The following is a 17,027-nucleotide window of genomic DNA, read 5'->3' on the forward strand; positions in this document are numbered from 1 at the left end:
GTTTCCCTGGTATGTAACAGGCACTTTAAGATGCATTATGAATGGAAGAACTCCTCCAATACAACCTTCTAACGTGTTCCACTTTCTCCTCTCATTCTTCCAGTCCATCCCCCCTATTTCGCCAAAGTTATCATTCTTAAACATAGATTTCATCAGATCACCCTACCTTCTTACAGATTGTCATGACATGCCATTTCCCACAGGATAAAGCCCAAATTCCTAATTTTGTCACATTAACCACTCCATAACTATCCTCATTCTTTTCTCTTTAGTGCCACACTAAAGCATTTATGATTCCCTAAATCCATTAAGCACTTGGATCACTCTTGACAACGAGTGCTATTCATCCCATTACTTATCTCTCAAACTCATTCTTCAAAATGTAGATCAAATTCCTCTTCCTTATGAGTCATTAGTCTGCAGCAGCATTAACCATTACCACTTCTGGGCTACCATAATACAACTACTATTTTATAACTCATAAACTTGACTGGTATTTATCTAGGCAAGCACCCATTTCTCTTTAATACTAAAATAAGCAGAGAGCAGCAATCACGTATTATTATTGTATTTCCCACGCCTACCATAAGAGCTTTGAGAATAAATAGTAGGATTAACAAATGTTCATTACTGAAATGAAAAAAATAATGATCACTACTTTGTTGGGGGCCTTTTTAAAGTTACCTTAATAGCTTAGGTAAAAGGTGATGAGGAACTATTGTGATGAGGAAAGAAAACACAACTGGAAAAGACACTTCAGAGTTCGGCTGGGAAACTATTCTTGTACCTAAGAAATTACAGACTGGATTTTCACTCACAAATTATGTAACTATTCTTACTTAATGAATGTTAACTGCTCTCATATTTCAAAAAATTAGTATTAAACAATTCTGTTAGTAAATCCACTCTTTGTGTGCAGAACTGATATTAAATGGATATCATTCAAGCCCATCATGGTTGATAAGCATTTGTATTAAGGAGAAAATTAGGTAGCACAATAAATATACTTTATTAATACCCTGGTTTTAAATGAACAGGCAAACAAAACCAACACAAATCCTAAACCTAGAATCAGATCATTATTCTATTACTATTTTACCTTCTTTTGCTGGTGGAATGGTTGGTGGAAAAGTTGGTGGTCGCGTAGGAAGTGATTCTGTAAAGGAAAGGGAGAAAGGGCATCAGTTCGCCATCTCATCTGCGGGAAAGAGAACAAGGTCATGGAGTACTAAATATTCAGGGGAGTCAATGCTTTTGATAACTGTCTTCCCTGAGAATTTAATGAGTACTATAAATCAGCCATAGCCCGTGAAAACTGACTCCATCTATCATCTCATCCTCAAACTGAAGGCTTGAAATGCCATTTTGCCGCCATTCAGTTTACCCAGCAGGAGTCAATGAAATCAAACTGTCAACTACAAAGTGGTTCTTTTTTTTTTTTTTTTTTTTGAACGGAGTCTTCGCTCTGTCACCAGCTGGAGTGCAGTGGACCGACCTCAGCTCACTGCAAGCTCCGCCTCCTGGGTTACGCCATTCTCCTGCCTCAAGCCTCGCGAATAGCTTGGACACACGCGCCGCCCACCTTGCCCGCTAGTATTTTGTTATTTTTAGTAGAGAACGAGGGTTTCACCATGTTAGGCCAGATGTCTCGATCTCCATGACCTCGTGATCCACCGCGTCTCGGCCTCCCAAAGGCATGGGATTTACAGCTTGAGCCACCGCGCGGCCAAAGTGTGCTAAGTTGATTAAGGGCAGGAATCCTGCCAACCCATTTGAAAGTTCATCTCCTGTTGCTTTCACACACACAATAAACTCATTTCCATTCGTGCCTAAGATGACCATCAATCCTTGCTCAATAGCACTTTTCCCTTTGCATCCTGCATCCCCAGGATATGTCACCAGTGACTCTGATTCATTCTGCTCGCTCAGACTGCATCTGGGAAATGTCTTTTGGTTTTGAGACCAAATGTAACATTGCAGGTCTAAAGTGTGTTTGATCTTTTCAAACCTGGATTATGTGGGATAGAGAAGTCGGACGGCACGTCGCAGAGGTGGCGAGTGTAGAAGATCTGGGACAGTTAGATCTGAGTAGTGATTATTCAATTCTCATCACAGCTCATGTGGCAAAGCAACCAGGAAGTTTTGTGTCGTTAGCAAACATAAATCAATGTTCATTATGTTATTCATCTAATTCCTATTTGACACTAAAGACTAAGGAAAAACTAAGAAATTCTTCTGGTTATCCAGTTAAATTACTCAGTGAAAACCCTTCCCTAATTCATAGCCATTCACAGAGGAAGTCTACCTCAGCGATACTGACCACCAAATAGCTTGGAAGGATTTGAGCTGCAGGAAGCTGACATTTGCAAGAATTTTAATTAAAGTGTAGTTTCTCATGTCAGGAAAGGCTAGAGAGGTGAGTTGTAACGTCTTTTCAACTTAAGATCCAATAAAAATAAAAATAATTTAAAAAAATGATGCAACATGAAAGAAGAGGTAACAGATATTACTAAATGAAAAAATATTCAGATGATTATTTTGTGAAATAGGTCAAGAATACCATGGCATAATCTCATTTGTGAAAAATAAAATCTACACACACACACACACACACACACACACAAACACACATATTATACCTTTACCATTTTATATAGTGCTTTTTATTTTTCACAAATATGTATATATGTATGTGTGTGAAAAGGAAATATTTCTGAAAAGGAAGAACAAGGAAAGAGGGAGGTTGACAATGCACTTTATATTTCTGTTTTACTATTATGGATATACATCACCGTTATTTTAAAGGTAATTTTGAAGCTAAAACTCACAAAATTTAAAACTGAGAAATTTTTTGTAACTAGGATTGCAAAACTTTCTTAAAACCCCACAAAATGTTTCTAAAGCCATTTAAAGAATTTTAAAATTTGTGGAAGTAGTCAGTCATCTTAATAATTGTGCATCTTCTTTAATAGGGAAAATCAAGGCATCTCCTAAGTCTGGTCAATAAATCAAGAATGAAATCAGTAAGAGAGTATGGCAGCGAGATTAATATGACTGGGCAGAACATCTGGCCAAAGAATCTCTTGGGTAAGAAGAACCACAGTGAACTGGGGACACATGTTCATATTCTATATGTGACATACAGATTGTCCCTGTCTTCAAGGATGTGAGGGGCTGTCACTCAAAGAGGGAGTAGTCTTTACCTGCATTGCTGCAAAAGGCTGAACCAGAGCCAACAGGTGGAAGCTACAAGAAGACAGATGCCTCCAACATAAGGAAAACATTTACATCAAACAGAGCTATCCAAATTGGATTTAACCCTAGGTTAGTAGTTAACCAGTGTGGGGTCAAGGACAGGAGAAGCTGAAGTAGATCAGGGGTTCTAAACACAAATGTTTCTAGGGGTCAGGTGAGCAATCAATAAGCGCAAAGAAAGTGTAAACATTAAGGTGCAGTAGCAAACTTAAGCACACACGCACTGTCTAAACAGACAGCACTTGGTTCCAGCAGATTGGCACCATGAAGATAGATACTTAGTGTTGCAAGATATTCTGACTTTTCAAAAACTACTTTAAAACTTAAAAAAGTATGGCCCAGAAAAAACATGCCTGATAGTGAGATCTAGCCTTTAGTTTATGACTTTTAAGAAGATAATAATGGTAACAACAGAAAGTACTTGCTCAATGACATACAGGTTGAAAAGCTCTTCAATGAGTATTCTTTTATTGGTTGTTTACTGCCACCACTTGAGGCAAGAGAGTAGTTAATTTCATTGATGACTGAAAAGCTCAGAGATGCTGAATTGCCCAAAGCCATAATGCTAGAAAGGGGCAGAACAAGATCCTCAAACCAACCACTTGACTCCAAGTCTTGTGTACTACCAAGTTCCTATTAACTTCAAAACTATATGATTTACAATCCATAAGATGGAATTCTAATCAGCAATAAAAAGAAACAAACTACTGACACAATCTATAACATGGATAAACCACAAAAACATATGCTAAGTGAAAGATGACAGATGCAAAAGACTACATATGGTATATTTCCACTTACATGAAATGTCCAGAAAAGGAAAATGTATAATAAAAGAAAGTAGATTGCCTGAAGTTCAGGGTGGGAAAGGAGATTGACTGCAAACAGCAGGAAAGGTTCTTTGGGTTGATGGAAATGTCCTGAAATTTAATTGTAGGGATGGTGATACAACTCATTACATGTACTAAAAATCATTGAACTGCACACTTAAAATGGTACTTAAATTTTATGTTATGTAAATTATACCTCAAAAATACAAGTGGAATATGAAAATACTGCATATTTAAGTGTCGTGAAATAAAGTCTTTGTATTACATAAAAGAAGATGATTTAATTTATTATACTTTTATCCTCTCTTTTTGAAGATTACACGTGCATGATTTCCCTCTGCAAGTGCCGGAGAGGCTGGAAGAGCTATACACAGGCAGTAATCCCTTCTAAATGCCATGTACGTGATAGAGGGGTCACCAAGAAAGCCCATTGCCCAACACCTATTCAGACACAAATCCTCCTGGAATTTCAAGTTTAAATTCAAGATACTGAGTTAAGCACACAAATGCCCCCCAGAATTCACTACATTTCAAACCATTTTAATGTTTGTGCACCCAGGGTCAAGAATCTTTGACTAGAAGTCTTTTCAAGAAGTTGACACTCCCTTGCTCTTTGGAACATATTAAAAGAGGTTTGTTTTAATTTTATACTTTGCCTTTCCCTTTAGTGCATCACATCTGCAGTCAGCTTGGAAAAAGTGCAAGAGCTTCTTAGGCAAGCAGTAACTCTAGGGTCAGCTAGTTGGAACATCTTGGCTCCCTTCCCATCCTCATGGCTGTGGTAATATGCCATTGTTTTAATGTCAGAGCCAAGTCCTCAAACTGCATTTCACACTCCACATATCACAAAAGTTCCTTATGGATCTGGATCACAATATAAGTCATTGTCTCAATTGCTTTACTATCATGTGGACTTCTAGTCTCTTGTGAAACATATATGGAGAATGGAAAAAAAAAAACCCATATTGATGACATCAGTGGGCCATAGGCAATGAATTCTGGGACTGAGTAAGAGGAACAAAACTTGTATTACGTATATTCCTGAACAGCAATAGCTAATATTTTTCTATACGGGATAAGGTATTTTCAAAACAGGATGCCTAAAATTCTGTTTGTTCATGAGGAGAGGGATCAGGAGAGAACACACATGACTTACGTGTTTTTTCCATTATGCTCACACTAGGTCCTTCAATCTCCTGGAGCTTTGTATAAACACTGATTTTATATTCAGAATCAGGTTGAAGTCCATAGAAGCAATGCCTGGTTGTACCTCCACCCACAGTTGATTCTTGCTTTTTTGTATCTATAATAAAAACATAACAAAACAAAAACATACGCATATGAAATTTTTGAAACACAGCCATTGGCAGATGATTTGCTTCTAAAATACTTCACATGTGTAGCCCACATCAGATAAAGTCAGAATGAGTTATATTTGTTTGAAGTATTGCATCTTCTTCCAAAGAGTTAATACACTCACTGGTATTTTTCTATGAAAAATCACATTGTATATGTCCAAAATGATGTTTACTATTAAAAGCCTTCTGAGATCAACTCTGTACTTAATGGAGAACTATTAATGCATGTAATTATATGCACACATCCTAACTGATCTTCTGGACAGATGCAGATGTGAGGGCATGTTTTTTTCTCTTTTTTCTTTTCTTTTTTTTTTTTTTTGGAGATGGAGGCTTATTCTGTCATCCAGGCTGGAGTGCAATGGCGCGATCTCAGCTCATTGCAACCTCCGCCTCCTGGGTTCAAGCAATTCTCCTGCCTCAGCCTCCTGAGTAGCTGGAACTACAGGCGTGCACCACCATGGCCAGCTAATTTTTGTGTTTTTAGTAGAGATGGAGCTTCACCATGTTGGCCAGGCTGGTCTCGAATTCCTGACCTTAGGTGATCCACCTGCCTTGGCCTCTGAAAGTGCTTGGATTACAGGCATGAGACACCATTCCTGGCCTATTTTTTTAAAACCTGAACTCCTTTTTATTCAGTATGATTTTCTGAACACAGTCCAATGTTATATAACATAAACAGATACTTCCTTTTGGTCTCATATAACTTATTACCACCCAAGAGGATACCCTTCTAGGCAGTGGTCTAAAGATACAGGTATGGATATTAGAAGCCCTGGTCCATGGGTCCAGGTTGTCTTCAAAACTGCCACAACTGCAGGCAAGAGCTTGCAGCAGCACTGGGATCACCGAGGAGTCCTCACACTGCCCAGTATCTCCTTCTCAGCCTTGACTTTTAACTGACACCAATGATTTCCTTCAATCGCAAAAGACATTCCCAGGGAGTTCAGAGGGGCCTCTTCAAATTCCCAGCATCCACTCTGAAAATCCTTTAATTGAGGAAAAAGAACATGGTGCTTACACAGCATAGGGCCATATATGCTGTAGAACTCAGTCTCTCAATTTCTGGTTCATTTTTTATCGACCAAGGAGACATGTCATACACAGCCAATTCACATGGCACCTCCTCTGTCTTTTTCTCCACCATGACAGAGGCACAAAGAACTCTGGAGACCTGACTAACTATTGGCTCCTTTCTTTGTTCATAGGTCCATAGCAAAATTATGTGCATCTCCTGGAAGAACTAGTGCTGGCCCTTAGGTCCTGAGACAGGAATATGGATTAATTACATTCATCATTTCTTGAGGGTTTATTATATCCAGGTTCCGTGCTTGCTATTTAATTATAACAACAGCAATAAAGATAATAACAGCCAACATTTAATGAGTGCTTATCACGTGCCAGGCAATATTCTAAGGAATTCACATGTATTATCTCATTTGATTCTTATAACATTTATAATTATTCCCAATTTAAAGAGATGAAACTAAAGGTCAGAAAAGTTAATAACTTCTTCAAGTCCTTATTCTAATTAACAGAACTGAGATTGTTTAAACTGGTAGATAATAGTTGTACATATTTTGGGGTTTTGTGTGATATTTTCATACCTCTATACAATGTGTAATGATCAAATCAGGTAATTGGAATATCCACCACTTCAAACATTTATCTTTCCTTTGTGTTGGGAATATTACAATTCTTTTTTTTCCAGCTATTTTGAAATATACAATTACTGTTAACTATTATTTCCCTACTATTCCCTACTATAGTACTATCAAATACTAAAACTTACTCCTTCTACCTAAGCATATTATTCAACCCCTTGACCCACTTCTGCTCATTCCCCTGAATTCAGAACTCTAAAGCTCAGTTTCAGAGGATGTTGCTTTAATTTCCACTGGTACATTCTAAGCAAATGTAAATGAAATCAATAGTTTTCCAAAATGAAACCATCTGAGAGCTGTTGAGTGCATATGAAATGTGCAAACATGATGGCTAGAGATCAGATGAGGAATCTTTATGACTCAGTGCTTTATCACTCCACAGAGCCTACTTGGGCGGCTTTCATTACTGAAGAGTTTCAACCGTTTTCCTCATGGGCATAGAGCGTTGTTGTTGTTGTTTTTACCACAATGGACAACTGATTAAGAGGAGGAATCATTGCTACCGTGAAAAAACAATTATTCAAATTTCCCTCTAGATTGATCATCTTATCCATAAATTGCATGTGTTTAATCAAAGCTTCATAAAGCTTTATTTCTCGGGATTGAAAAACTAGTGTTGAAAAACAGCATTGATTAAATATATTACACGTATTATTTAGTGGTTAAAAGAACTATCCACTCCTTCAAAATGTTATTTGCAGAGCAGTTTATGAAGAATAAACAGAATCTAGAAAATATAAAAGCATACCAGTTGCTTTTTCAACTATAAAATGCAAACATTTTACACAATTTTTGTCTATTTTATAAGTATCCAACCTAGTTAAATTTCCAACTATATTTTGATATGCATGTATTGAAGCAAATATATGTATATTATAATATGCATATATCAGAATAAACATGATATGGTTATTTAAATTTTGTCTATGGACAAATATAGACTTTTAAAATATAATTGAATTGAAGCCATTTGTTAAATAGAATTTTAAATTTATTTTATATATTGTGAATATTAGAGAGTTTCAGAAGTGAACTTCATAATGGAATTTTATTAATATATTTGTTCAAAGTAAAATACTGTCAACTTTAATCATTTCTTGTTCATATATTATGAAAATGATAACATTTAAAATTGTTAAAGTGTTTGTGAGATTATAAATTATGTGAAATGGGTTTGATAGTAAAATTTAGTGAACTCAATGTTTTGTTTTGCTTAGGTCCAAGTTTAGTCTGTGGTTTCCAGGCTCAGAATCCCACAGCAACTGTTTTTCTGTTTTGTTTTGTTTTGTTTTGTTTGACCCTTAGCTATCCGTTAGAGCCTCCTAAAAGCTTCTGTGGGCCACCTGTAATACAAACATTTCCTGAATGTTATGCATGGATCACACTGATCTACCTCCACAAACCTTCCAAGGACTCTCCATGAGTCAATTCCAGAAATGCGCTTTTCTGTCACATTTCCTATTTCATGTAGAAACCCATGTACTTTAAAGACCCTTGAAAATAGAATATAAGTAGATCTTACTGCTAAAATAATACAGCTATAAACATTGGAAAACTGGAACAAGCACTATAAGATTAATGGCAAACAGTATCAATTTGGTTCCCAATACTAACAAAGAGGGGTTCCATGAATGGGGGTGTATCCATGTTGCTTTTGGCATATGCAATTCAGGCCTATTGGCTTTGCCTTAAGGAAAACATTCAAACTGACCAAATGGTGACTAATTTCCTCAACCCCTCATGCCAAAAGCAGGAAGTTAATTTTATTTTTTGAAACGGAAAAAATCTGTCTTTATTTGTGCACCATTCTTAGGAAGCAAGACTAAATCCATTCTCCAGATTATAATCATGCCGATAATAACGCCACCAGCTTGACTTACCAAAACGTCCTACAAGTAGTTATTGAGCTCCACAAACAAAGAATATCATAATGTCACTGCTCCAAAAAGTTTAATTTTGATCATAGGTTTTGTTCCATATGGTGTTTTTTTGTGGACCTGGTCTTTGGTAAGGTAGGCTCTCCATTATGCTGCAATTCTCTATCCTTTTCAATAAATAATACTGCAAAGCTGACATCTCAGCACCTAAATAGGGACAAGTGGGACAATCCTCTGAACCCTGATCTAAGCAGGTTACAAAGAAATTCATCAAGCTGTGGGGATTAGGGTGGGAATAAAGCATTTGGGCCTATGTGGCATATATTAATAAATAAATGAATTTGAAGGCAACCTTAGGTGCCAAGGCAACTCAAAAACAGCTGAAGAGAGGGATAAAATCCCACAGCATCTGCAGAACTAATGGAGGATCTCACAGGGCTCTGAATTACCCAAGACCAACCAAAAATCTCTCACTTTGGACTGTCCTAGAATTAACCAAAAATCTATCATTTAATTTGGCAAATGGATGACTCAGTCAAAAGCAGATTTTGTTTCAGTCTTTCCTGAGAAGACCTTGTCCTTCTGGTAATCTTTTCTTTCTTGGCCATAAAAATGTCATAATATTTACATGGGTAAAGGACATCTGTTGCTTTTGCCTGTCTTGTATCTGAAATCTCTTTCTTTGCATCCATTCCTCTACACTCTTGGTCTTTATGGTTTGGGGAGGATTGAATAACACCCCCACCTCCTGCCACCACCACCAGATACAGGGGTGGAAGGCAACTCGGTCCAAACAGGCAGTTTATTTCATGCCCTTGCACTCAATGACAGATTTAGAGGCATGTGTCCCAAACCAGGCCAATATGACTCAGTTCCTGGACTTCTGTTGGAACTATTGAGAAAGAGAAGCTCTCTTTTCACCAAGACTGTTAAAGCTGGAAGCTGGGAGAATGTAATTCTGGATCTGACTCACTGAGCCTGACTGAAAATGAAGGCAGAGGAAAGCAGAATACAAGAAGGAGCAAGACTTTATCTCTAGAACATCGAACACCTAGGTCCAGATGTGCCTGAAGCCAGAGACTTTTGGACTTCTTAGTATACTAGCCAATAAATTGACCCTTTGGCTTAAATTTATCTAGATTTCTGTGAATATTAATAAACAAGCCTGAATGATACAGTGTGGCTATTCTACTTATAAAACCTTGCAAATTTCCAGTTATTGCCTCAGTTAATAGACGCAAATGAAATAATTTTACAGAAGCTGAAGCCCGGAGAAGAAAGTTGACCGGCGGTTGTGGTTACAGTGGAGACTTCATCACTGACTTAATCTCAGAATAAAAATGCACATGCTCAAGCTATGAAAAAATATGTGGAAAAAAACTGGAAAAAATTACCCATCAAACTGCAGGGATTTGACCGAGGCATTCAGAAAGAGGTCAACTGGGATAAAGCTTTACTCCAACACATGGGGAAATTGGGTCTCATTTATTCCTAGTATCTCCTTTGCCTGGGATAGAAAGACTGAAATTTCCACAGAGACAGCATATGTAGCCAATATTACAGTCAAAACACCTGAGGTTCTGAGACTCATCTGCCCGTGGAAGAATAGGCATCTTACCACAAGTCCTTTAAAGGTAGTGAATCAGGATGGTGATCACATTCCTCTGTAAGATAATGAAACTCAACCTAATTCTTCTCCGTTCTAACATAGAAAGACTATTCCTTGCTCTGAATTGTGTGAGTTAAAGTATCTAAACACATTTCCTACTGCCACCCTCACACTCACCCCTCCATCAAATATTCCTTTTCAAGTTGTCAGTTAGAATCTTCTGCTGTCCAGCTGATAAATAATATTTAGTAAGACAACTGGGTGAATGAGAGGTGGGCTAATTTTTTTCATAAATCTAAGCTCTCAGCAATAAATGTTGATGAGAAGTAAACTGAACAATACTTTTGTTCATTCTTGTTCAATTAAGACCATAAAGGTTCAGCTGAAAACATTTCTGGCAGCCTGAAAATAATACTGAGGGAGTACAAGTTCACTTAACTTGAAGATAAAAAGCAAATGTGGACTCATTTGCTGGCAAGCAAAGATCTTGGCTTCAGAAAGAGCTTATTGTGGTTTTAGATGACCAGATCAGTATTATCAGACAAATCAATCATATCCTCTGATGAAACTCTCAAGGCTGCTTTGCAAATATGCTAAACTAAAAGCATTTAATTTAAAAAGCTACGAATATTACTGATTGCATTGATAAAGCCAGTTTTTATACATTGTTGTGTCAACATATATAGTTATAAATTTTTATGAAAGGCAACGAACATCCACAGGAACCCATGTCCCTTCATTTCAATTTCCTAAATCATATAAAAGGATAAATCACATAAAAGAATTATGGGTTAGTTTGGGAGGATGATTATTATTATACTTAGCATTTTTTCTTAGGCTTAGCAAATACCACTAAATGTCAACCCTTCTATATTAAAGTGTGACTTATAGAAATATAGGAAACATAACTCCTCCAGATTTCATAGTTGTTTCTCAAATTGCTGCCTGTGCTTTATCTACTTCTGGCATCCCATCAATCATATTTAACACAACCACAAAATCCATGCGACTTATCCTGACTTTTTCTCCCTCAATGTTTATTCCAGATTAATACCACTCCCAAATGTCAAGCCAATGTCAGGCTGGAAGGATCCTTACATCATATAGAGGGATTCAAGGAAGCAGTGGTGCCGCATGTCCATCGTGATGATATCTTGCCTGAGATTGGCAGGAATTTCTTCTAGTATGTTCCACCTATCTCAGTTCTTATTCTACAAGGGACATATTTCCAAATGCTCTCAGTGCTCTCCTAAAATATGCTTTCCACTTTATGGATTGTATCAAAAATGGGATTTACGGATTTTGAATGTAGCTATAGTCAGGAATATGGGCTACTAAACCCAATCTTATCTGGACTAGAAATAATTAGGTCATCTTGCTTTTTGGAAATGGGGAAACCAAGATCGTTTGTCCAGAAAGAATAGGCTACATTTTTAACAATTTTACTCCCACGTTTGGAAGATTTAAAAAAATCATTTGGGATTATTTAGCATCTCCTATAATCCCATAAAATAACAAGACATATCTTTTCTATTGTTTCTATAAATCTGATTAAGTATATTATTTGATTCATCTTCTGAATAGTGTCCATGCTGATATTGGGAAAAGATGATAAACCGGCTCTAGATACTCATTTTTGGGGAATCAGGCATTTGTTGTTGTTCTCAATATTTTTAATGAAGACAGTGAGACATTTTTACTGTTTCAGCTTTGGAACAAAGTCCCAAATTGTGGATGAACGTGAGAACTGTAACGCTGAAGAACTTGTTTATGATGGTATAGATACATTAAATCTCTGTAATGAGGGTTTGTTGTTCACCAGTTATCCCCAAAAGAAAAAGAAACACTAAGAAAAACATTAAATTTAAACTTGATCCCTAGAGAGTGATTACCCAAATTAGAGCACAATATAATTTTAATGTATGCTAGTCTTGGCTATCTGGCTGCTAACATTTTTGGGGTCCTTTCAGTGCACCAAGCACTGTTGCAAATGCTTCATGTGGAATATCTCAGTTTTATCTTCACAGAACTCTAAAAAATCAGTACTATGGTTATACCCATTACCAGATAAGGAAAAGGGAGGTTTGCAGAGGGTTAGTAATTCGCTTAGCCAACCAGTCAGACTCTATATGCAGCATAACTGACCAGTACAAATTGCTTCCTCGACAAGAGGGCTGTTGTCTAATGCCACTTTTGTGTTGTACACAGCGGTGTGCAAAGAATCAAATACACAAATGCTTGACAAAAACGTAAGTGATGGATTGTACTTACCCTGGAGGGATTCTATAACAACCCTATAGGCTGTGGCATGGCGATGTACCTGCCAGTGGGCACACAAGCTGGTCATTTCAACGTGTTTGGCTTGGAGATTTGTAACACCCAAGAACACTGGAATGAAATGGAAACATAACTGTATTACACTGCAGACAACACCACAAACATCCCTGAATCTGAAATTAACTTCTGGAACAATTTTCATTCAAAGCTGCATACTCAGAGCTGGGAAATCCATCAATTTACAATGAGTTAGTGTACAAAAGATAAATGTTTTATGGCTTGAGAAAACAGATTGCAAAACATTATGCATGATGTGGTCTGTCTGCTATGTTTCTTATTTGTTTGTTGTTTGTTCGTTTTGAGACGGGGTCTTGCTCTGTTGTCCAGGCTGGAGTGCAATGGCATGATCTTAGCTTACTGTAACCTTGACCTCCTGGGCTCCAGCAATCCTCCCACCTCAGCCTTCCGAGTAGTTGGGATCACAGGCATGTGCCATTACATGCAGCTAATTTTTTTTTTTTTTTTTTTGTAGAGGCAGTGTTTCGCCATGTTGCTCAGGCTGGTCTCAAACTCCTGAGCTCAAGCCATCTGCCTACCTCAGCCTCCCAAAGTGCTGGGATTACAAGTGTGAGCCACCATACCTGGCCCTGTCTGCATTTTAAATAGAAGAGGAAGTACATAGTCATAGCAAAAAGACCAGATGCAAACAATGATGAAATTTTGGGTAATTTTCAATCTTATCCCCTTTATATACTTGTGTTTTCTAAATATTACACAATAAACACATAATACTTGTATAATAAAAAAGTAAATACAGTATGTACTTATCAACCAATGAGACAGCCATGGCTTAAAAAGAGAAGAGTGAAATAGTCAAAATGGAAGTGTTCTGCAAACGGGAGCAGTTTTACAAGGACTGGTCTTCAAAACATGATTGAATAAACACTGTTGAAAATTTAAAAATAAAAGATTTTACACAGATAACACAAATTATTTTAAAAATACATAGGTTCCTATTAATCTTAGACACTGTGATATGCAAACATGGTTGTCTGGGGAGGCAATAAAATATTGTTTCTACAAGACAATAGAAAAGTAGGTAGCCAGTGTTTATCATTTGGATCCAGCAGAAAATCAACATATTTACTTTTCCTAATGACCTCTGACTTCCATTCATATCATTTTCTATTATTTCTCTCTCTCTCTTAGCTTACTCACAAAATAAAAATACCTTGAAATTATCTTTTCAAGGTGGTAAAAATAATCTTGTTTAACTACAATTTATGCATTTACACTGTTCCTTTCTGTTACAGAAGAAAAGAAGACTTTTTTCCTAAAGCCAATTAAACAATCTCTCTTTCCCCTAACAAAAACAAATGACATGAATGTTAATTGATTTATATAACTTTTTTGTTTTGTTTTTTGAGATGGAGTCTTGCTCTTGTCACTCTGGCTGGAGTGCAGTAGCACAATCTCAGCTCACTGCAACCTCCACCTCCCGGGTACAGGCGATTCTCGTGCCTCAGCTTCCTGAGTAGCTGGGATTACAGGTGCCCACCACCACACCCGACTAAATTTTGTATTTTTAGTAGAGGCAGGGTTTCGCCATGTTGGCCAGGCTGTTCTCAAATTCCTAACCTCAGGTGATCCACCTGCCTCAGCCTCCCAAAGCGCTGGGATTACAGGCATGAGCCACTGTACCCGGCCCTAATTTACGTAACTTTTATCAATGTTAATGATTTATATAACCACACAAAATATTTTTTAAATACCTTATATTAATTTGTTTGCCATTGTGGGAGGTTTTCTTTTGCTTGGGAGAAATAGAATAAATAATAAACCCACTTAATTTATATTTTAAGGACAAGAATGTAAAACAATTCAACAATCTCAGTCTTTTAAAATATGTTTGGAATGCTCAATATATTTATTAAGGGATAGAAGAAAGAGGAAACAAAATTGAAGAGGGAGCAGAGAAAAGAGGATGGAAAAAGACAAGAAAGACTGGGGAGAAGAGAGACCAATAAAAAAAGTCACAGTGCTGGGCATGGTGGCTCACTCCTGTAATCCCAGCACTTTGAGAGGCCAAGTCAGGTGGATCACCTGAGGTCAGCAGTTCAAGACCAGCTTGACCAACATGGTGAAACCCTGTCTTTACTAAAAACAGAAAATTAGCCAGGCATGGTGGCGCATGCTTGTAATCCCAGCTATAGGGGGTGCTGTGGTGTAACTAAGGAAGGCTGTGAGGTTGCTACAGGAGCAAAACAGAGGAAATACTTGGAGGTTTCATTAGTAAAGCCACAACAGTGTCACATCAACAGCCAAGCACAAGATCAGAATCACAGTCAAAGGCTTCCTAGGTCTGTTGAAGATGGAGACTATTTCCTTTAAGATACATTTATTCACTAGCTAGCCTTTAAGGTCTCAAGATATTCCATGACAGAGAATTCAGGACACCTCTTCTGTAAAAGTGCTGGCCCTACATGCAATCGGGGGACGCTGGGGTCTGGCTTAATATATGGCCCACTTTTGCCTGACAGTATTGATTAGATTAATTATTTATTAGGGATGAGGGTAAGATATAGGCCAAGTGCATAAAGCCCAATCATTACAATAATAATAGTGATTATTCATTGAATATTTGCCACATGATAAGCGCGCTACATACATTTTTTCTCTGTGATCCTCACAATTTGCCTGAACAATGGTTATTATTATCTTCATTTTAGAATTGAGAAAGCCTGGACTGAGGGAAGTTAAGCAATTTGCCCAAGGCCATGCTAACAAGTAGCAGATTTGAGGCTTATTCTTTCAATAATAACGTGACTACGATCTCAAGAGTGGGGCATGTGTTGTTGATTGCACTCAGAACTATTTTTATTAGCACATAGCCAAACCACTTGTATTTTGGTCATTTACATGTTATCTTTAATGTGTATTTTAAAATGTGATTAAAAATCTTGAGTGATACAATGGACTTTGGGAACTAAACGGGGAGGTTTGGAAGGCAGGTAAGGGATAAAAGAGTATGGATTGGGGACAGTATACAGTGCTCCAGTGACGGGTGCAGTAAAATCTCAGAATTCACCACTAGAGAATTTATCCATGTAACCAAAAACCCCTTGTACCCCAAGAGATATTGAAGTTTTTAAAATAAATAAAATAAAATAAAATAAAGATGTCATTTGACTATCAAAAAAGAAAACAAAATGTATCAAAATTATTTGATTGTGGTGATCATTACACATTGTAAACATAAATCATCACACTGAAGATTGCAGATCTGTGTATCTACACCTTGAATATATACAATTTTTATTTGCCAATTATACTTCAATAAAGCTAGAAAAAAATGAAAGAATAGTGAGTATTTGAAACAACAACAATATCTTGAGGGGTTTATAACAATAGAATTACAAAACAGATGGAAAAGAGTAGCAAAAGGAAGAAGGTATTATACATTGTTAAAAAATTCTTAAGCCCAAAAGCAGTAATTTAAGGTAGACTGGAATAAACTAAGGATTCATATGGAAATCTCTAGGGTATCTATGAAAATTTAGAATATTTAACTAAAAAGCTAGTAGAGCAGAAATTTTTTTTAATATATTAAAAAATGAAAATACTGATTTTCTGTTTAGGGTAATTACATAGATTTTGAAAAGTATTTAGGTCAAAAACTGTAAGTCAATTCAAATAAACAAACAGATCATGCGGAGGTATAACAAACTTCAGGAATATGGAACATACATGCTGGAATTTGGAAAACACTGATTAATGCGTGGGTGTCTGGGAGTGGTGTACGTCAATGAGAAGTCCCAGATGGTGTGCAGACAACATGAAAACCCTCAAAGGAGTAGAGAAGGAAGTGCTGAGAATGGGATGGCATGTACTTTTGATGGATGGCATGTGTGCATGTGCAAGGGGGTGGAGTGACCCCTCTGAGAAAAGACAAACCTCCTCCTGCTCCAACTTTGACATTGGTCATCTCGGGCTACAGGCTGTTTGGAAAATTTCACTTAATTTGAAAAATGCCAACACAGATTTTCCAGAAGGAAATCCTATCTGCAATCATCAAGCCTATTTGAAAGCCAGGTACTGACATCCCGCCTGTCAACCAGGACTCCGAACTACCCCAAATATACAGCACACCTTTCTTT

The 17,027-nt window shown here is 37.1% G+C and overlaps 1 protein-coding gene across 1 annotated transcript in view; it reads right to left on the bottom strand.

Moving 5' to 3' along the window:
- COL14A1 (collagen type XIV alpha 1 chain) overlaps window positions 1–17,027 on the bottom strand; it is a 260,476-nt gene that overhangs the window by 114,590 nt on the left and 128,859 nt on the right. Inside the window, 3 exon segments of the mRNA XM_017847514.1 lie at window positions 1,100–1,156; window positions 5,242–5,388; window positions 12,865–12,981. Coding sequence (XP_017703003.1) covers window positions 1,100–1,156; window positions 5,242–5,388; window positions 12,865–12,981 — 321 coding nt within the window.

Source organism: Rhinopithecus bieti, unplaced genomic scaffold (assembly GCF_001698545.2).
Source record: "Rhinopithecus bieti isolate Rb0 unplaced genomic scaffold, ASM169854v2 scaffold_28066, whole genome shotgun sequence".
In the NCBI taxonomy this organism is placed as follows: Eukaryota; Metazoa; Chordata; class Mammalia; order Primates; family Cercopithecidae; genus Rhinopithecus; species Rhinopithecus bieti.